The 21,825-nt window shown below is 38.5% G+C and overlaps 2 protein-coding genes across 12 annotated transcripts in view; both read left to right on the forward strand.

Moving 5' to 3' along the window:
- Nucleotides 1-17,255, forward strand: part of LOC111339686 (cleavage and polyadenylation specificity factor subunit 1-like) — a 32,484-nt gene extending 15,229 nt beyond the window's left edge. For 3 of the 11 annotated variants that reach the window (XM_088752158.1, XM_088752159.1, XM_088752164.1), the window contains 25 exons: nucleotides 623-676; nucleotides 1,331-1,438; nucleotides 1,915-1,948; nucleotides 2,087-2,259; nucleotides 3,065-3,186; nucleotides 4,361-4,459; nucleotides 5,199-5,378; nucleotides 5,617-5,800; nucleotides 6,126-6,198; nucleotides 6,283-6,341; nucleotides 6,541-6,693; nucleotides 7,338-7,454; nucleotides 7,890-7,980; nucleotides 8,166-8,250; nucleotides 8,656-8,797; nucleotides 10,037-10,105; nucleotides 10,576-10,659; nucleotides 11,055-11,201; nucleotides 11,349-11,381; nucleotides 11,974-12,040; nucleotides 12,985-13,032; nucleotides 13,113-13,253; nucleotides 13,570-13,699; nucleotides 14,848-14,986; nucleotides 15,880-17,255. In XM_088752158.1, coding sequence (XP_088608284.1) covers nucleotides 623-676; nucleotides 1,331-1,438; nucleotides 1,915-1,948; nucleotides 2,087-2,259; nucleotides 3,065-3,186; nucleotides 4,361-4,459; nucleotides 5,199-5,378; nucleotides 5,617-5,800; nucleotides 6,126-6,198; nucleotides 6,283-6,341; nucleotides 6,541-6,693; nucleotides 7,338-7,454; nucleotides 7,890-7,980; nucleotides 8,166-8,250; nucleotides 8,656-8,797; nucleotides 10,037-10,105; nucleotides 10,576-10,659; nucleotides 11,055-11,201; nucleotides 11,349-11,381; nucleotides 11,974-12,040; nucleotides 12,985-13,032; nucleotides 13,113-13,253; nucleotides 13,570-13,699; nucleotides 14,848-14,986; nucleotides 15,880-15,927 — 2,580 coding nt within the window. In that variant the 3' untranslated portion in view covers nucleotides 15,928-17,255. Of the gene's footprint in view, nucleotides 1-622; nucleotides 677-1,330; nucleotides 1,439-1,914; nucleotides 1,949-2,086; nucleotides 2,260-3,064; nucleotides 3,187-4,360; nucleotides 4,460-5,198; nucleotides 5,379-5,616; nucleotides 5,801-6,125; nucleotides 6,199-6,282; nucleotides 6,342-6,540; nucleotides 6,694-7,337; nucleotides 7,455-7,889; nucleotides 7,981-8,165; nucleotides 8,251-8,655; nucleotides 8,798-10,036; nucleotides 10,106-10,575; nucleotides 10,660-11,054; nucleotides 11,202-11,348; nucleotides 11,382-11,973; nucleotides 12,041-12,984; nucleotides 13,033-13,112; nucleotides 13,254-13,569; nucleotides 13,700-13,939; nucleotides 14,262-14,774; nucleotides 14,987-15,879 lie in introns of those variants that run through there. The other 8 variants (XR_015998439.1, XR_015998440.1, XM_088752161.1 and 5 more) reach the window with 8 other exon arrangements.
- A 2,109-nt stretch (nucleotides 17,256-19,364) lies between these two features.
- LOC148734186 (uncharacterized) overlaps nucleotides 19,365-21,825 on the forward strand; it is a 5,137-nt gene continuing 2,676 nt past the window's right edge. The window contains exon 1 of the mRNA XM_088752165.1: nucleotides 19,365-21,825. This exon is cut by the window's right edge and continues 2,676 nt beyond it. Within this exon, the coding sequence (XP_088608291.1) occupies nucleotides 20,003-21,825 (1,823 nt within the window). The 5' untranslated portion in view covers nucleotides 19,365-20,002.

The raw sequence follows: 21,825 nt of genomic DNA on the forward strand, positions 1-21,825 counted from the left end.
TTATTTGTGGGACATTAAATATATCTTATTAACCAAGCGCGAGCGCCGTACTGGGAGAATATTGGCCTGAGGTCTTGACAGTATGGGCCGAGCTCAGCGAGGTCCATACAAAAAAGACCGAGGGCCGATATTCTTCCAGTACGGTCCTGAGCAAGCTTGGTTAATAAGAGATTTATTATACAACTGAAGTTCAAAGGGACACAAGTGTGGTATCATGCGGGACCACTCGGGGAAGTGCCCGGTCCAATACTGAGAGAATATTGACCGGCAATAGAGCATTTTGATTGGTTGATTTTAGTTATTGGCGCTCTGACTGCCCGAGTCGTGTAATAATGATATTTATACAAAGATTATGAGAATTATGATATGAAGATAACAGATGTAGTGTGGCGACAAAACAGTTCTTTTTTTTAACTTCACCCGAAGAGTAACAACAACAGCAACAACAATTTTATTCTTTGATCTTTTTACGTAAAATAAAAATGGGATAGTTTGCCCCGCAAATAGCAAGAAAGTTAATTAAGGCTAAAAGTTGGCTGCCATTTATGGTAGCAGGAAGGGTACAGTTGGTTTAGGACATTCCCTAGACATGGTTGCTTCTTTTCTCTATACATTTACCTAGGGTAACAACAGCTATCATTCTTTCCTACTACTCAGCAGAGAGGATTCTAGCATGGTAAGTATTTAATGACGATCCTGTTGAATATTGTTCATTATTAAAAGCTGGATCATTGGATAATGCAATTCAAGACTTTTAATTGGCTTAGCCAGTATGGTATATGAGCCAATATACCATAATCAACAAATATGGCAAGCGTATGCATCAGCTTAAAATTAAAAGGGAGCTAAAAATTTAATAAAATTTAATCATTTAACTTAATGTTTTTAATAAAACAATTATTCCACTCGCTCTTGTTGGATTTGAGATGATTATAGCCAACTCGGTGCTACGCGCCTCGTTGGTTATCTATCATCTCATATCCAACACGCGCTCGTGGAATAATTGTTAATTAGTATGTACCACACAGATTCTGATGCTGATTGGCTGGTTCAGAAGTGATTGATGAGTACTACCCACCCCTGAGCAACTTCAGTGCATAATCATAAACTAACACTTTGATTTTTCTTTTTTATCAGATTAAAACAAACTTGCTGGTAGAAAATCACTTTGTGTCCATGAACAGTTCTTACTGATACGAAAACAGATTCAGTTGATTAAATTAGTACCATAAACGAACCACATCAGCCCTTCTCTCTTTCTACGGTAACTGTTAGTGCATGTAATTTTGTTTTGATCAGGCATTTAAATTCCAGTGTTACTCCATTTAAGGTGTTGAAGACAGAACAAGAGATTATGGAGCTTGATCACTCAGGGTTCACTTCCCAGTACCCCACTGTATTTGCTGGAAATCTTGGGAATGGAAAGTACATCTTGCAGGTTGTTATTGTTACTTTGAGTTTTTGGTTATGAGTGGCCGAAAGTAGACAAGCTGAATGATATATTTATGACTATGGTTTGTGTTCACACTTTGTACAATTGCATAATACAGTCATGTAAAGTTTGACTGAAAGAAATATGAAACAAAAAGGTACCCATTAACAGATAGCATGTTTTCTACACAGAAAGTCAAATTTGTCACTAGTTACTTTGATTAAGTAAGTTAAGATTTATATGAAATTTTTGTAGATTCTACGAGGTCATTGCTATTACAATTTTTATATATTTATATATTATAATACAAATGTTTCTATAAAAATTTCAGCGGTTTTTTTTAATTAAAGAGAGGCACCTTCATTTTCTATGATGTTGATGATGATGTCATTTTTAGTGGCTAGAGAAATTCTATCAATTCTTTTGTAATGTATTGATGACAAATTGAAAATATTACTTATTAGATTCCTTTTTTTGTTTAGGTAACTCCTCAAGGTGTTAGCTTGCTAGAGGGAGGTGAGGATGAGCTCTTCTGTATGTCGATCAAATTTTGACCACATTTTCTGTTTCTGAAATTAAAATTATTGGCTTTGTTTTTAAGAGTAGTTATCCTTGTGAAGGAGTCATAGTTTTGTGTTGTGATATTTTATCTAGTAACGCAGCTGTATCACATTTCGCTGGATGCTGGCTTGTCATCTATTGTCTGGTGTTCCCTGTCTGATCCTTATGCAGTCATGATGACAGCAGATGGTTCCATTATTTTACTTGAGTTTACATTGGAAGGTACAGAACCTAAGGTGAAGATATCCAGGCCACAGATCAACCAAGTAAGCATTCAGACCAGGCAGGTCAACATTGTCTTCCCTTAATACACTCCTTGTTTTTAAGTTTCCTGTCTGTGAAAGGATTAAAATCAAGTAAAATGACAACATAATTATGTGTCACGATAAGAGGTTAATTCTTACCTAAAGCAAAAGAAACTGAATCTAGGGTCTTTCTGTAACTGATTGGACAAAAAATTTAGATAGTATATTTAAAAAGGTGTAGAATTTTAGCCTTGTAATCAAGTAAAAAAAGATGTTATCATTTGTTTCAAGTATCCTACAAAGAATAGAATGTAATTCTGAATCCTTAACAAGGATTCCTGTGAGGTCCTCAGATTTGGTCTTTGGCCCTTGCTCACAACACATTGGAGTATCTTCTGCTAATGACTGTCAAAGTCTTTTCTTGTGTGGCATCAAGCATTGTTTACCCCAAAGTAGTAGAGTGGCATTGGGAAAATTTACCCAGATTTTAAAAATAGTGGGGGTACCCCAAAAATAAATTGGAATTTGAAGCATTATTCTGCATTCCCCCACCCACCTTGATGAATGAATTGAAACAGCTCTTGATCAATAGGGGTGGGTAGATTCTTTGTTATTATAAACTTACTTGATAGGGTTAAAGTCAAATAAGTACTTAATAAACTGTTTATTTAAATTGCAAGAGGTACTTCAGTTAATATGTACTGTCTATGGTAATAATGTTAGGTCTGCAAATTGCAGTTGAATAAGTTGTTAGTGAAAGTGACCTCAGTGACTATGACTTACACTACTCAGAAATAACCTTTAAAGTGCAAACATCTGTCTTTAGGGAGGGAAAGTCTGTGCCTGTTGTGCATACAGAGATGTCAGTGGTATCTTTTCCACAGAGAAGGTGGACCAGTCACTTAGAAAAGTTCAACGGCAAACCAGTATTCCCACCACCCCTAAAATGTAAGTAAAGTGTTTTTTTTTTTTCTTTTTTTTGATATGAAGCACTTGTATTGTACTTTAAGTTATCATCTTATATTTATTAATTTTCAACATGGGTTATAAATGTAAATGGTGGTTTTTAAGTAAAAATGTTATTACAATATAGTAGTTATCATAACTACCTTACAGTAAGTTTCCCCAGAGTAAGAACTCTTTTTGTGCTCTTGTTATGAACAAATTTTGTTGAAAACCTCCGATTTTCCTAAAGGTAATTTCTTTCTTATCAATTTTATTTTCAAACAAATGTTTCAAAGCAGTCACTATTAACTAGCTTTTTGAGTGGTTATAACATAATGCAGTGCCCAAGGATTAACTCATTTTGGTTGCCATGGCATTTAAAAAAGATTTGAGAGTTAAAACACCACTGAAATTTGCTAGTGGTGAAGGGTGTTTGGCAGTCATGTAACAAGTTACTGTGTTTTTGTTACACTGTGTGTTTCTTGTGAAATGCTTAATTGAGATAAACATGCATATTAGATATTAGGTAGTACACAACTCGTCCTTTTTTTATGCTCTCTTTTCCTTTTTGTCCTGTTTTGTTGGCAGCTAAAATCGTTTTCATGGCAACCAATTTATGATTTGAGTTAGTCAAATTGAGTCTGATAAAAAGTGGAAGATTGAGCCCATTGATTGCCTGTGCTATGCAGAACCTGTTGGAAATGGTTTTTGTAGGTCACCCAAAGTATGAAATGCTTTGTTTGAGCCTGTTACAAGGCCATGAAGCTCCTCTGAAGATCTTGTCATGAAATGCTATTGGAATCAAAGATATCCTTTTCTTGAATCAAGTGATTTGAGAAATAGCTGTATTTGTGGCTTTGATGCAGGGTTATCAAACCCTGTTTGTCTACCTTAAGTTTTGTTTTTTTTTTTAATTATTTACTTATGATGTTTGTTTGCATGCTTCTTGAGAGAGAAAAGGTAATTCTTGACAATGACCTATTCTTAAGAGACTGCAAATGTTTTGTGTACATTACACATTCTGTTTTTCCTGTGTGGAAGCCCGAGCTTACAAACTTAATTTTTTTTTTATGTCCCTAAGCCATTTATTTGTTTTGGTAATAAATTGTATTCTTGATGTAAGATGCATTAAAACATATGAATTGTTCTCTCACATTGTCTTCCATTTAATCTTCAGCGTGGATGTGGTAGATGAGGATGAACTATTGTACGGAGAATCCTCACTGCCATTTACCTCTGATGAAGAAGCACAAGAACAGAAGAATATAAATGACAGGTCAGTTACTGACTCTACCATTAAAAAAATCTTGTTTTCCATTCATTTTGCTGTAGGAAGGCTCAGTATTTAATGTAAGGAGAGTATATTTTTTGTCAAATTTCAAACCTTTTGAGTTCAAAAGCATTCTTAATTGCTTCAATTATTATTTTTCTCATAAACTGCTGGTAATGCCTAAAATTTGTGTGAAAGGTAATTTTTTTTGTTTGTAGTACTATGTGTTTGAAATGTAGTTTTGAGGTGTTTAATTCAGTTTGGTGAATACAAATGACTACTTGGTTAGTGCCATGTTATCTTGGTGTTTTTAAAAGGGGTATATGCTTAGTTAAAAGACAAAGGTTTTTTCATCACAGTTGTAAACCTTATCCCTGTATAAGACCTTTTCTGCATTGCAAGACATTTTTCCAGCATTTTTTGTACCACATTGCCACAGTTACTGTGCTGGTTTGAATTTACTTTGCAATCTTTTTTATTGGAACTGGTTCCTATCGTCCTCTGTTATCTCCTGTCATGGACAATTTAGAATGTTTAAAACTTTAGTTAAAGGGACCTATACATAAATGGTCTTGATGATATCACTTCTTAGAAAACATAAAATAAAGGAAAGAATATGACCACCCACTGATATTGTTAAATGAATATAGTTATTTACTTATTTGTTCTGCACATTAGTCTTTCTATTCTATTGGCTCATGTGAAAAAGAATATTGTTTAATGTAGTCCCTGTGTGTCTTTTTAGTGTTTTTGCTGGAGAATTGAATGCTGAAACAGTGAATCCAACATGGTGGTGTGTTGTTTGTCGTGACAATGGTGTCATGGAGATTTACACTTTACCTGAATTCAAGTTGGTTTTCTTGGTAAAAAATTTCAATATGGCTCCAAGAGTGCTTGTGGACAGTGGGTCAGCTTCTGGTGTAAGGTAATCAACTGTTTGTGCCTGCGAGTCATCTGTATTATTGAGATCAAAGAATGGAAATTTGCATGGCTTGGATTCACTGAGCAACTGAATATTGGCTTGCAGCTGGTTTTTAGTGCACCTTTTCATACTCTTAGGACCTCATATTACCCACAAGGGTACCAGGAATTTAATTGAGAACAATATTTCTAAGACTTTGTTGTTTCTAATCTTCAATTTTATATGATTTTATCTTTGGCAGTATCACAGGTGGTGTCGGTCAGGAGGATTCTTCACCTGTCAGGGAAATCTTACTTACAGGCTTAGGGCACAAGAACAGCAGCCCTATGCTTATTGCACTTGTGGAACAGGAACTTTTGGTGTATGAAGCCTTCACTTTCACTGAAGCTTCTGTAGAAGGTCACCTTAACTTAAGATTTAAGAAGGTTTGTTTCAGTTTCTTGTGTCTTAAAATATCTCAGATGTTATAGATAAACTTAGCTTCAAGCAATGTTCTAATTCGGTTAAGTATTTTGAAAGTAACATACTTGGTTTGTGATGTAGCTAGTTATAAAATCGATGGAATGCATATATAATTATTTTCTATAATATGCAAAAGCAGTAAACAAAGTCATTTCAAATCTCATTTTACTTATGAATAGGATCATGTATTGATACTTAGCTGCACATTTGAGATGGCATTGGTTGTAATCAAACGTTGACTGAAGAGGAATTACTTAAAACTTGAAAATCAACTCTCTTTTTCGTCAGGTCCAACACAATCTGCTCCTGCGTGACAAGAAATCAAAGCAGCAAAAAGTAAAGCAGGTTGATGGTAGTCAAGGTAAATCTTTAATAATACACTTCAATTACAGAGCATTTTGGGCGCTTAGTGGATTAACTTTTACCCTCATGGTCTTTGTTGCAGGAACAAAACCTAAGGTTTCCAGTCTTCGAGTATTCAATGATGTTTCATCTTATTCTGGAGTAAGTAATTTCTTCATCAAGCTCATACTTGATTAGTCATTAGCAACGTTGAATAAGTTTTACATCAAAAATTACATGCATGAAGTAAGTTATATGAATAACATTTACTGGGTTAGAAAACGTCATTCGAAAATCATTCATGTATATTATATGTATATTATATTATATTATATATTATATGTATATTATATGTTTGCAGGTGTTTTTGTGTGGTTCCTACCCCTACTGGCTGTTTGTAACTAGTAGAGGTGCACTGCGGGCTCATCCAATGAACATTGATGGTGCTGTCACTTGTTTTGCCCCTTTCCATAATGTCAACTGTCCAAAAGGTTTTCTTTACTTCAACAAGAAGGTACATACATGACTATTTATTGTCAAGTTGCTTTTTATCTTTGTTTGTTTTACGTAGGCACCAAGCACAACTATTACTAAATTTTGAAGTGTCAAGGATAAGTCATCTTTTAAGGAAGATTACCCTGATTGAATAGGGGTACAAGGTGTGGCAAACATTGCGCATACTTGTTGCCAACTCTGGCTCCCAAGCCCCAGCTGGGACATTTGAGTTGTGTTCTAGGACCAGAAGCTTGGACACTTGACCTTGGAGAGTCACGTCTCTCAGGCTCTGATGGCTAACAAGATCCCCAAGAAAACTGTACAACAAGGCATTCACTTTTCAAAACTGAGGTGGTAAAGTGCTCAGAATGCAAAACAAGGTCCTCTTACGAATGATAAGTTCTTCAAAACCTTTATAGACGAACACTGAAAGATATTACCTTTCTTGATAAGAACTCGCTTTTGGTCAAACAGGTGCAAAAGGGGGTTTCCAACTTAACTTTCCCCAATGGAATAGTAAGAGATGTGGCTCTATGGGGGATTTTCAGTCACTTTTGTAGCACCTATAAGCTTAGTTATACTTTTTGTTTATGGCACTTACAGAACTTTCATTTTGAATTTTACCCTTGTTGAGTTTGTGTTTTATTATGTGTCCTTATCCAGGGGGAGTTAAGAATCTCGGTTCTCCCAACCCATCTGAGTTACGATGCCCCGTGGCCTGTAAGAAAGGTTCCTCTGAGATGCACTCCCCATTTTGTGACTTACAACAGAGAAAGCAAGGTACTGCAAGTAACTTTTTAAAGATTACCACCAATATCAGTTTGTTAATTAGGTGTAGTTTGCTTGTTTCTTGAACTCTTAGAGTAGCGTGAAACTTCTTACATTTTCGCTGAAATGGCGAATCACAACTGAAAGACAATGTGAGCTTGACGTTCGAAGACTTTAAATGTGATACACTGCCCAGAGTTCAGAGTTCGAAAAAAGAAACAACGATTCCACCGATTACTATTAACGCCTCTTTCAAAAGCAAAATACAGGGCGACCATTACGTCCAAAATATCAAATTTGATGTCACTTTATGTAACCAAAGGTTCTTAATTTCCGTTTTCAATGATTTCTCATAACTGATGCTCTTCACTTTGTGGTGGGGTAGGGAGGCTCGGCGAAAAAGGCACTCTTAATTCTATCTTGATTGTGTCATTGTTGCTGTGTTAGACATATGCAGTTGTCACAAGTTTGTCAGAACAAACTAAGAGAGTGGTCAAGTTGAACACTGAGGATCATGAAGCTGAAGATATCGATAGAGGTAATTAGCAAGAACTATAGTTATCTTGGCAGGCCTTCAGATTTTATTTTGTCATTTGAGGTGCCCTTAGAGTAATCGTAGTTTAGAATATTACACCATGATACAGTAATTATACTTCTCAAGAAAAAAACTTCAGTAATAGGACCCGTCTAATTACAAATCTAATATTTCCCATTTCATTGTAGATTCGAGATTTGTATATCCAATTATTGACCGATTCAGCTTGCAGCTTATCTCACCAGTTAGTTGGGAGATCATACCAAGCACACGGTTAGTGTGAAATGAAGAACTGTTTCCTTGTCGGTTTTTTCGTTCGGTTGTTAGTTTGTTTGTTTGTTTTTTTTTTCATAAATTATTGGATGAGTTGAATATCTTATTTCATCTAATGTTAATCAACAGACCTCAAACCAACTGTCTTGAATTCAGTACAAAAATTTTCTCATCAATATTTGATTTCTGGTCATATGTTGGATGGTTAACACTATGGCCTGGCCAATTTGCCAAAAAAAAAAAAAAAAGGTGGGGGATTCAACCATGTTAAAAAATTCATGTTGATTGTACGCAAAAACAGTGGACAACCAATGAATATGATAATATCTCGACACAGAGGATAAAATTATTTCTCTTTTGTATAGTCATACTCTTTCGTATTCAGTTCGATTGTCCTTGTTTCAGAATTGAGATGGAGGACTGGGAACATGTTACCACCTGCAAGAATCTTATGCTTTCGAGTCAGGAGACTCATACTGGTCACAAGGGTTTTATTTGTGTCGGCACAACTCATGTGTACGGTGAAGATATCACCTGCAGGGGACGGGTAGGTGAACATGATAGATATCACCTGCAGGGGGCGGGTAGGTGAACATGATAGATATCACCTGCAGGGGACGGGTAGGTGAACATGATAGATATCACCTGCAGGGGACGGGTAGGTGAACATGATAGATATCACCTGCAGGGGACGGGTAGGTGAACATGATAGCTATCACCTGCAGGGGACGGATAGGTGAACATGATAGATATCACCTGCAGGGGACGGGTAGGTGAACATGATAGATATCACCTGCAGGGGACAGGTAGGTGAACATGATAGATATCACCTGCAGGGGACGGGTAGGTGAAGATGATAGATATCACCTGCAGGGGACGGGTAGGTGAACATGATAGATATCACCTGCAGGGGACGGGTAGGTGAAGATGATAGATATCACCTGCAGGGGACGGGTAGGTGAACATGATAGCTATCACCTGCAGGGGACGGGTAGGTGAACATGATAGATATCACCTGCAGGGGACGGGTAGGTGAAGATGATAGATATCACCTGCAGGGGACGGGTAGGTGAACATGATAGATATCACCTGCAGGGGACGGGTAGGTGAAGATGATAGATATCACCTGCAGGGGACGGGTAGGTGAACATGATAGCTATCACCTGCAGGGGACGGGTAGGTGAACATGATAGATATCACCTGCAGGGGACGGGTAGGTGAACATGATAGATATCACCCGCAGGGGACGGGTAGGTGAACATGATAGATATCACCCGCAGGGGACGGGTAGGTGAACATGATAGCATTGACCTATTGCAAAGGAAACATTTAAAAAAATTGAATAGGAATAAATTAGCAGATCAAATTACGCTCTAGCATATGCATGGCGTCCGAGCAATTTTTGTAAAGAATTTTCAGTCAAGAATTATCTTAAACTCCTCATGAATGTCGGGTGTCTTCTAAGAATAGGCCAGTGGCTTACAAAATTGTGTTTGCTTTCTAGTTGACTAATCTGAGGTTGAGCATAGCTCCTTGTTGACACTCATTTAACATTTTGTGGTGAGAATTCTTCCCGTGTTTCCAACTTCGTCAGGGCTATTACAATTTCTTTTTACAGTCTCCTTGACAAGAGCGGTGTGAATACTTATTACCGGTATTTAAGAATGAAAATTCCTGTCTTATTTTGTCAGAAGGAGGCGATGATGATGTCACGACTTGAACAAGGAGCAACCTTCTTCAAATTTGGTTAATGTTTCAATGACAATTTCTACTTTTCTACGAACAGATTTTGATCTTTGATATCATTGAAGTTGTTCCTGAGCCGGGCCAGCCGCTGACCAAAAATAAGTTCAAGGTAACATGTAACAGCAAGGATTGATGTTGACGTTCATTGCGTAGTACTACAACTGATAAATAACTTACAAGCATGTCGTTTTTTTTTTAATTCTTCTTGTATTTCAATTGCAACTTTTTATCAATTTTTAATTTAGTTTTTAATTTCTAGGTATCTTTCATTTTACTGTATACAGTCTGCTTTACTACCTTTAATCTAAATTAGGACCTTTCTGAAAACCACAGTGATGAGATGAAAGTTTCCAAATAAAAAATGATGATGGGTTACGGAGAAGAAAACAATCCTTTTTCCTCGTTACAAAAAGAAACTAGTGCTTTGTGTAAACTGAATGTGACCTGCAGTGAAGCAGTCAGTAAGGAAGAAGAGATGCTGCTGGTCATTCTGATCGAGGCGCAATAAGAACCATTGTAATTTCCTGCGCTCATGGTGATCTGCTCCGAATTTGTTTCGTTTTGTTTTTTTGGTTTTAGATGTTGTACGGCAAGGAACAGAAAGGCCCAGTGAGTGCTCTGACTCAAGTCAATGGTTACCTGGTTAGTGCTATAGGACAGAAGGTATGTTGGTCTTGACTTTTCTACTGTTCATTAAGCGAGATCCAGCGCGGCGAACATATTCCGTCGCTATATTGAACGGGTAAAAGATCTGGGACGAGTGACAAAGCGAGGGGGGGAAGGGAGGAAGGGGGGGAAAAGCCAGAAACACTCTTCCCCTCGCCTTGTCACTCGCCCTAGGTCTTGCGCCCGTCCAATAGGGCGACCGAAAATATTCGCCGCGCTGAATCTCGCGCATACCAACTACCGCCTGCAAAAATGGCATGTCATATTCATTTGTAACGTAGATCCAAACAGAAATTTCTACAAGTTCTGTAACATCTCTAAAAGTTACAATACTCAGGATTCTGAAGAGATGTCATGCTAAAATTTCTTTTTTGTTTGTTTAAAATACACAGATTTACATCTGGAACTTCAAAGATAGCAATGATTTGGTGGGAATGGCATTTATTGACACACAAATGTACATTCATTCGTTAATGTCCATCAAGACTCTGATTATTGCAGCTGATTTATGCAAGAGCATCACTCTCCTTCGATTACAGGTAAAGTCAAAGTTTCATTTCACCAGGTATAAAATGTGTGAAGCCGTGCTATCCTTAATTTTTCTTAAGCGTTAGTTCTCAGGGAAACCCTGCAATAGAATTCTCAGGTGTGTAATTGAATATTACTTTTGTTTGTTCGATATTTAGGAGGAAACAAAGACTCTGGCATTTGTTAGTAAGGTCAGTAACCTTTTTTTGTAAAAAAACATATTTAGGGAAATGGTTGGGTAATAGCCTCATTCGTTTGTTAATTGTTATGGACCTCAATCATCGGTTCATTAAAAAAAAAAAAAAAAAAAAAAAAAGGAACTCAGCCATCTTGACCTCGGCCTTGATCAATAGCGTATATGTATTACCGTCTCACTTTTCTCAGTGATAGCGAAGATTAGCTGTCCGTGATTTTGAAAGAATGCAATACCATTCCCAAAGACCTTAGTCTCCTCTCGCATCCGTTCTTTGTCTCGGGACCCCTGTGTCTCCTTGTGGGGAGGGAGATACAGGGATCCCCAGACAAAGACCGGCTGCGAGAGGAGACTACAATCACCTCTGCTCTGGGAGAAAGTACGCTATTATCTGTTCTTCGAAGCTCACATGTTTTTTTTTTTTTTTTTTCGGATTGCCTCTTGGAATTTATCAAGACTGCAGACAAATATCTTCGCATACATTCTTGAAAAATGGAGTCTTTTTACTAACGCAGGCAGGCCGCTTCACCGTATCAAGAAGGTCTAATTGTGACTCCAATTAATCCCGAAGTATTTACTTTTGTGTTCAGGATCCAAAACCATTAGAGGTGTATTCGGCCGATTTTGTTATTGATGGTCCACAACTGGGATTTCTCGGTAATGTATCTCCTTTTTTCTGTCTGTCTCTCTTTTTTTCCCACGTACAACATTATGAAGAACATTGCTAAGGATGTTTGTGGACGTAAACTCTTCAGAGGACAATTGTTAAATGACTTGCACTAAACAAGTTTTCCTTGATAAGTTTCGTTCATCAAAGACTCCCTTATCAGTTCATGGCCTAGGGGACTGATCGAAAAAAAAAAACGTAGTCTTATCATAGGGTAGGGTATTGTTGTGATGAATCAGAGCTTTTCATGGTTCTTATTTGGTAGGGATTTTGCCAGAAGGACCGTTTCTACAGAAGCAGCGAATATTTGTGTCTATTTTGTTTTAGAGGGCCGGAATACTCAAAATTTGCCACTAAAACTTTAAAAGGAAACCTGTAAATACTCTCATTCTTCACAAAAAGCTACCCCCCAAAAATAGAAATTTCAAAAACCAACACTGACTACGAAGACGGAATTTCATGAAGTTAAATTTATTATCCTGATGATCTGATCACCTCTGATGAAGAAACTGGAAAAGACAAAACTGGAAGGCCATGTATGAAATAAACTTAGTTTTTTCAGAATTGAAAAGATGGCTGCCCATGTGAACACTCTTCTCTGCTCTATGAAAGCTAATGATTTGATTTGCATTTTAGCTGTTGCCGATTATTTTTCTTTTCTTTTGAATACGTGCTAACTAATCCACGAGAATTTATTTTTATGGATAAGTGTTAATACTTAATTGAAATATTATTTCAAATACATTAGTGTGATCGTTCAAGGAGTGTAATTCAAATTCAACGCGGTTTCTTTGAATTCAGTTTTCTACAATGTCGCGGCGGCTTGTTCCATTACGTAGGAAGTCGGACGAATTCAAGTGACAGTCAATGACTGTTGTGTTATTTCTTGGTTTTTGTGTCTTTGTCAAGCTAACGAACGTCATTTCATTTACAGTATCAGATGGTGATCAAAACTTGCTTCTACTCACTTATCAACCAGAAGGTAAGAGAATATTTTATGTTTTATGCTTCCGAGTAAACTTCTCTGAAATATCTCGGGCTGTTTCCTCTTTTATTTTTTAGCTGTTGAAAGCTTTGGTGGTCAGCGGCTTCTTCAGCGAGGAGATATCAACCTAGGAAGCCATGTTACTTCATTCTTCAGGATCCGTGCAAGAACAACAGGAAAAGTTGGCGGTAAAGACTTCAGACAGCTGACTTGTTTCGGTGAGTTTACGTTCCAATTCTACTCGGCTGGGCTGATTTGCCGGTTCAAAGCAAGATTCGCGCTAAACCAGATTTAACTACCACGCCAGTGTAGAGTTTCTTATGCGGCTCGTCAGGTTTTAGAGTTAATGGGATATTGAGATCCACGACCCAGAACACTGAGTACCGGAGGAAATGTTGTTGTTTTTCTTGAAAAGATGCTCACGCAGACATTGTCGTGTTAGCATTACCTTATTAACTAAGAGAAACGCTTTACCAGCAATGAATTTAAAAAAATGACTATTCACTATGATGATTCATGATTGCTGTTCATCAGGCACACTGGATGGCGGGCTCGGCCTGTTGCTACCTATGACCGAGAAAACTTACAGACGACTGCACATGCTGCAAACTAAACTTGTCGAATGCATTCCACACGTAGCTGGTCTTAATCCAAAGGCTTTCAGGTCGGTTGACATTTTAACTCTTGTAGTTTTGGTGTTATACCATGGTATCCAAAAAGACAACAAACACAGGAATACCTTAGTATTCCTGTCTTTGTTGCCTTGTTTAAGGCCTGCGATCGTGCACCTGAATGCTCTTAAAGTCAGTTCCAGAAGAGTTAATACTTCTTGATTTACAACAGTTATTCCTGGAAGGCTTTCCTGAAGAAAAATGATTCAAGCAGTGTCAATCTTCTGTCTTAGATAAACTGAGGCACACCTTACAATGCTAGTTACATGTAACAACCACAATGTTACATTGTCAAGGTTGTAGCTGTTACACAGCTATTTCTCCACGCCTTTACTTCATTACTCCGTAATAATCTCGCAAATCTTTTCAAACTGTACACCGTGCCGTGAAAGACAGTTATTTGTGTGCCGTCGGACGAGTGTAGCTACTTACCTCTGAAGACTGATGGATATTAGGGCTGGGTATAACTTCAGATTAAAAGAGTATGGATAAGTTGCGCCACTCCTTCCTCGCTCAGATCGAAGTGTAGTTTGGAAGAAATCAAAATGGCTGCCTGCAGTCGCTTGCATGCGACGATTTAAAACTTCTCCCTCCATACGAAAAGCTTGTATAATCTTAGCCAGCCTTTTGCGTATTCTCAGACACAATTTTTAGCGGGCGTGGTCTGTGGCCGACAATATTTTGAGATGATTTTTTTTGGGGGGATATTTCGCTGTATCTTTGCTTCAGTTTGATTAGATTGTTCATGACATCCTTTTAAAAAGTGTAAATCCAGTGTCAGCACAAATTAATTTGAATTATCAAACATGCCTTGCGACAGCCTATGTTTTACTTGGAGGAGACCTCAACGTTCGATCTCTAAATTATGCTCTAAAGAAAATCTGTTTCTCTGTCAGTCTATAAGATTATTGAGTGTAGTCAATTTGTCGCCCTGACATTGCTCTCCTTGGCCCCGACTACGTCAGAAATACTGACATTCCCGTATTGAGTTTTATTTATACATCATTTTATCAATTTATTATCACATACAATGCCACAATGGTTGAATTTAATAATAATCATTGTCAGTTTTTTGACAGTGACGCAGTTCAGTGGCGTAGTCCAAGCGTGTTTAATAAGCCGTTTCATGGTTCTTGTTTAGACTTGTTCGAGGTAAGAAACGAAGCCTGAACAATCCTCATAGAAACATTTTGGATGGAGAGTTGCTCAGCAAGTTTCTGCAGCTTGGCACCATGGAAAAACTTGAAGTTGCAAAGAAAATTGGCACCACGCCAGCCCAGGTACGTTAAGCATCAGCTTTAAAATCGAGATTGAGACAAAGATAACACACGCACATACGTGAGCTTTGATGACAAACAAACAGTCACCTGAAAAAAAAAGTTTTACATGAAAAGTGGTCACCGTCATAGGAATTCAAGCCTTTACGACGTTCACAAAGTAAAGGTTGGTTTGTTCATTGTGGCCATTTTTTTGTTCCGCCTACCGTATTTTTCTAACGCGTTTTGCAGTGTATTACTGCCGCGTAGTGTACGCGTTCTGTAGCCCGAATGTGGTGAAATAGTGTAATGATTCCAGGTATTCCAAAATTGTTATTGGGGTGTTTGGGGAAATAACTTTATGGAAAATGTGCGCGGACATCACCTTCCTTGCGGAATAGCTTAAGTATCGTTCGAGGCTAGCCACTAAACTCAAAGTGAAGCTGGCTTGAACTCACATGCATCTTTACTACGAACGGAGATTATGTACTGGCTTACGTATTCACCGACCTCGACAGCTGGAATCTAGTATCTCTCGTTTTTTGAGTGGTATGTTTTTCACTTGTTTTAAAGGAAAGTTTTCAACGTAGCAAAAAAAAGGAAATGTTTCTCGCTCCGATTTTGAATGCGTCTGATTTTTCGGCCTATGTGTGTGCAACAGCGGTGGGATGATGTTCCCTCTAGTTAGTTCCTACATCACAGGGGATATGTCTTCGTTCGCGTTGATGATTGAACGAACGATTCTTTTTTCACAGTGAAATTTTATCCTTCCTACTCCTATTGGTTACATTGGTACTTAGTATGGGATAATTCGCGGTACCTATGAAATAGATGGTCACTTGGCACGTTTACACAAATCGCACAGGAGCGCAAAGATTTGACGCTCTCAGTGTAACACTTCCTTTTGTGACTTACAGATTCTTGATGACTTGATGGACGTTGAAAGATCGTGTTCACATTTCTGAGGGCAACGCCTGACAAGTACTGAAATGCTACTGAAAGATCATGGTTGCATCCGGGACGTAACTGTTCCTGTACGGAGAAGTGTACCGGATGACAATGTGTTACTATATTGTTGTTGTTGTTGTTTTTTTATTAGACCTCGAAGAAGTTCTAGAACTTTAGTATGGACCTTACGCAAACCACGACGGCGACGGCAACGAGGACGTGGAAAAACAAGAGATCTAATTGGCAGAACAATAGCTCAGCACGTGCGTTTTGAAACTTTGTACATTTCTTAGCCGTCCCATGCAAAACAACAACGTGAAATCGTCAAAATTTGCGTCGTCTGCGAACCGAAACCGCGACGGCAAATTACTTTAATTTCCATTTGGAACTCAACGCTACTTTTATACGTCATGCTGAAGTTGAACTGTGGCGTCGTATAAGACAGTAAGCTCCTGCAACCATTTTTGAAATTCTAACTAAGAGTAGAAATTCATTTTTTAATCGAAGTCTTCCTTGGCGTTGCCGTCCTGATTGCGTAAGGTCCCTACTTATTAGGGGGGACGGAATTTAAAATGGAACCTTGTCATCTAGATTGCCATTCTCTTACACTCCTGTCACGCGCCCTGAGTTTGTTAAATGTCGAAATAGAAATACGTTTTTTATGTTTCCAGACCTGCCACCTAAATAGAATGGTCCCCTAGTTTTGTCACTGATGCGAATTAATGCAAGAAACCATATTTGTTTCAAATGGTCCTGCTAGCAACATTTCGTAAAAACCTGTCAAAATTGGTTTCAAATTCTGTGATTTGCACTTGTATCTTGTTTAATCGAAGTTGTAAAAAGCATTCCCGTCAAGTATCCTTTTGTCATTGATTTGATCGTGACGTGGGATAACTCGCCAGTTTCGAGGTACACAACAATTAACATGCCAAATTGTCATTAAATCACTTACAAAATCTACTAGGACTTTATTGTCAATAAAGGCGTCAGTAACCGGTGGAGTGGAAACACAACCTCTATTCCTAGCAAAGTGATTTAGAACTCGAATATGGTTGGCCCATGTCATCTGGGTTTCCAAGTAAGTCTCTAAGACCTGCCGCAAGACTATATGTTGAATCACGAAATAATATTTCAGGAGCGTTCTGCTAGAAACCCTAAGGCGTCTGTCAGAGACCCATCAATCATTCATCGCTCAACGGATGACCTGCGAGTCAATGACTGATTGACGTAATTTCCTTGAGACTGGAATAAGCAGTCTAACATCTATTCTGGTCACGTTCTGTCAGAGTTGCTTAAGGTATAGAATGAAAGAACACCCTTACAAATAAAATTTATACTTGCTGTTGAGGTTACGGTGAAAATTATTGTAGAAATTGCGGATAAAGTAATCAAGAAATGAAACATGCCTGTGAGCTTTCGATTAATGGTCTTGAAGGAAAACTTGCCGCGTTGTAAGATTTCTGAAGGGGTGACTAAAGCAGTCCATACAAGTCTCGAGGTTTTTTTCGGTCTCACTTCGTGGGCTAAAATGATTAAGTTGGTTTTCCACTTAAAAAGATTGTTGGAATTTTATGGCACAAAAAACGTAACAAAGCCTTTTAAAATGTTTTTGCGAGTTGATTAATTAGTTGCGCGTGACAAAACATTTTTTTGTGGCGTGCATGCCAACAAACAAAACCATCATGATGAAAACAATTATCCAAAGATAGCGAGCGTACACAAACTTGAACTGAAGACTGTTTGCCCGTTCTAGGTTAGTTTTTAAGGTCAAAGGACCCGAGATATTTTTGGGGGAAAAGTTCCTCACATTTATTTAAAAGCACGAGCAAGAGAATTATCAGTATACCGCTTCGTTTACAAATGAACTCATGTCCGATGACCTGACAACATGAGCACAATAGTTTTCTTTGTGCAAGTTGTTATCGGCCAGTGAGTTAAATCTGTCGAATTTTTTTTACATATGGAGCGCAATAGTCTGTTTGATCGGCTACCCGAGCTCATCTTGCCGCGGCTTAGAATCGCCCGCCCTTATCACGCGCAAAGAAAAGATTGAACTCGTAAAACAGAAAAGAACAAAGAAAACATTCAATGACTTTCATTGCTTCATTGCGCTACAATCTTCCAACTCTCAAAATAAACGAATCATTCTTGATTCTTAGTTTATCGAAAATGTTTTTGCTACACAATAAATGTTATTGACCAAGCCTGTTCGGTCGAATTGCTGGATATTAGCCTCTATCTTTATTGCGTTTTTATGGGCCTCGACAGTGACTCGTCGTGGTCCATTTAAAAACGCGAAGACATGACTCGGCCATCTTGACCTCAAGATTGGTCAGTGACGTATGTCTATTTTTGCACTGTGAACGCAACAAAGAAGTCAAACTCCTGGGCTTAGTCCGTAGTCCCTATATTTCGAGTACATCACTTTAACAGCTCTCCGCGGCGTGCTAACACAATTCTTTTCTTTTTCAATGAATTTTTTTTTACTAGCGCCACGGAGTTCGCAGAAAACATATGGGAGGGACTGCTCGTAGTCTAAATCCGAATTATGATAATCACAAATCTTCAGCGGACAAAGGACGTGTTAGAATAGTCTATTCAGTCACTGATACCAATCTTGATGAAATGAGAACATTCATCGAAACAGGAAATTATTTTCACGACCCAAGTCAAGTGGTTTGATTTACATAAGTTTTGCTTCACTAAACTCACGCCACCCTCGAAACGAATCACATGCAGAATCTTAGCCAATCATTACTTGAATAAGCCAAGGGTTATAATTTTCTTTCTAGACAATTTACCACCCAGATAAAATGTCCACCCCAAAGTAGCTCACAAATCAGCGATAGCATGCATAAAGAATCCATTGACTTTTTGACTGTTAACAGTTTCGAAAAGCCAATCAAATGGAAGTTTCTCATTGGTTTAGTACACTACAATCTTCCAGCTCTCGAAATAAACGAATCATTCTTGATTCTTATTTTGCCATACAATAAATCTGTTTTTGACGAAGCCTGTTTGGTTCAATTGCTGGATATTAGCCTCTATCTTTTTTGCGTTTTTATGGGCCTCGACGGTGACTCGTCTCAACACTCAAGGTCCGCAGTTAAAATCATTGAGAAGAATTTGCTACCTTTCTATAACATCAAGAAATGGTTAGATATTCTAGTCTTCTCGGATAGGGACGAATAAATAGAGGTCCCGTCTCCTGCAGGGTTGGGGTAAGAGACGTTAATTTCCCACGCACGAGATTACTGTGTGATGGATGTCCTCCCCTGGGGTGGAATGGGTAGGAAGGTGAGATTGAAATGGACTGAATCGAATAATGCATTCACCATTCGTCTCGGTTCATTAAAACGCAAAAAAACAATAACTCGGCCAATATCCTGCCATCTTGACCTCACGCTTGGCCGTTGACGTAGATGTATTTTAGCAATGTGACTCCAACAAAGAAGTCAAGCTCTTAGGCTCAGTCTGTAGTCCCTACATTTCGAGCACATCATTCCAAAATCTCCCCGCGGCGTGCCAACATAATTTTTTGTTTTCAATTACTTTATTTTTCACTCGCGCCACGGACTTCGCCGACAAAATATGGGAGAGACTGCACGTAGTTCAAATTCATGGGCGTAAAAACAACGGAAATTATGATAATCACAAATCCTGAGCCGACAAAGGACATGCTGGAGTAGTTCTATTCAGTCAGTGATACCTACCATGGTAAGATGAGGACATTGATCAAAACAGGGAATTGTTTTCACGACGTAGTCAAGTGGTTTGATTGGCATGAGTTTTGCTTCACAAAGCCCCTTTAAATTAGCTAAAAAAAACTCACGCCACCCTCGAAACTAATCAGATGCGAAATTTAAACCAATCGTTACTTGAATTAACCGCCCAGATAAATGTCTTCACCTTAGTAGCTCACAAATCAGCAAGAGAGTCCATTGTCTTTTTGACAGTTAAAAGTTTCCGAAAAGCCAATCAAATGAAAGTTCCAGCATTCGGTGATAAATATACCAAGGTAGTAATACCCGTTTATGTAAGCTATTCAGCTCTCCAACGACATTGAAGAGAACGAGGATACCAACACTTTCAATGGAAAAGGTCTTGGAATTGTTAGCGCCAAAGACTTTCGGAAAACTCCAATATGTGGCAGTGTTTTTTTGGATACTTATCGGTGGAATCCTCCTCGTTGTCTTCCGCGACATGGAAAACAAAGAGTCCAAGTTAGATATATACTGTGGCAAGAGTGAAAACATCGAACTCTTGCAGAAAAGATGTTTCGACAAATACGAGAAGGAACACAACAAATTTGGTTTTCCTATCTATGGTTTTGTTGTGATTAACTTCGTCGTTATTGTACTCGTTTGTGCTGGTTACTCCCAAATAGTGAGACAAACAGTCGATCAACTGTCTCGGCGACGCATCCCTGACGATGATCTTGAGAGACAGCCGCTAAACCAAGAAGTCGCATCATCAACTGGATACAAGATATCCTCTGCTTACTGCGGTCAACTATTCATAAGGTTTTTGTTAGGACTTCTTTTTATCATTTTTCAAACTCAGTTACTCTATCCTTTAAAATTTTCCTCCAATTTTAACTGTTATTTAACCGACGGAACCAACCAGCCGAGAAATTCATCTGACACCGCCCGAAACTCTACTTTACACGAATGTCACAATCAACGAGCGGCCAAGAAAAGCTTCTGGATGGACGCTGTCATTGCGGTGAATGGAATTTTTGTCGCTGTTATTCTTATTGAAACCGTCTACATTTTGTCCCGGGCATGGCTAGATAGGAGTTTCATGCAAGACTCGAAGTTTCTAAAAACCTATCTAAATTCCTCCCAAACAAAATCTCACAAAAAATTCATCAAACGCATGAAGGAAACAATTACTGAGGAGACCCAAGAACTTTTAGAGCTCCAGTCACCTTTTTTAGGTGATCCAGGGGATAAAACCGCAATTAAACATTTAACGCTGGATCAGATTTACACAAACCTTGTGTTGATTCAGGACAGAGATGAGTATAAATTTGCTGAAAACCGAGAGGAGCAACTAAAAGATTATCCGAGGTCGCGCAAGGAAACTTCACACCCAAATAGCCTGGAAGACCTTCTTAATGAAGAAAATAAGAAAGTTTTGATCGTTGGTCGACCCGGAATCGGTAAGACATTCTATTGTACCAAACTTCTCAGGGACTGGGCATCTGGTGATAAAATCCATTTTGATGCTGCTTTCTTCGTCAAATTCAGACGATTCAATTCGGCCGGCGACCTTAGCCTCAGGGAACTTCTAGTTAGGTCCGAGTACTTTCCTACGCGTCACCTGGATGAAGAGGTCTTTAATCACCTAGTAGAGAACCCTAAAGGAGTTCTCATAATTTTCGACGGATTTGATGAATTGAAACATGACGAAAACATGGAGTCCACTTGTCCCAGAGGCATTGACGAGAAAAAGCCGCTAAAATTCCTTTATGAGGGGCTTGTGAAGGGAGAACTTCTTAAAGATGTTTCAGTGTTAACCACTACGAGACCTACGGCTCTGTCGAGCATCAGACACCTCCAAAGGAAATTTGACCAAATATTCGAAGTGTTGGGGTTCTCATCGGAACAAATTAAAGAATACGTCTACAAATTTGCCGGAGATGAGAAACAAACTGGCGAAACACTATGGCGACACATTAGCAGCAACATGAATTTGCTTTCGCTCTGTTATGTCCCGGTAAACAGCTTCATCATGTGTTCAAGTCTGTTTGCAAAATTGCGATTCGACAGTTCCGCTGCGGTTACTCTCCCTTCCAAATTAACAACCATTTACAAGATTGCAGTGAAAGTGTTTTACTATAAACACACGAACGAATTCCGCGATAAGCATTTGACTCGCGAACTCTTTGAATCAGATGATTTGCCCGATGA

The sequence above is a fragment of the Stylophora pistillata genome, chromosome 3 (genome assembly GCF_964205215.1).
Source record: "Stylophora pistillata chromosome 3, jaStyPist1.2, whole genome shotgun sequence".
Taxonomy (NCBI): Eukaryota; Metazoa; Cnidaria; class Anthozoa; order Scleractinia; family Pocilloporidae; genus Stylophora; species Stylophora pistillata.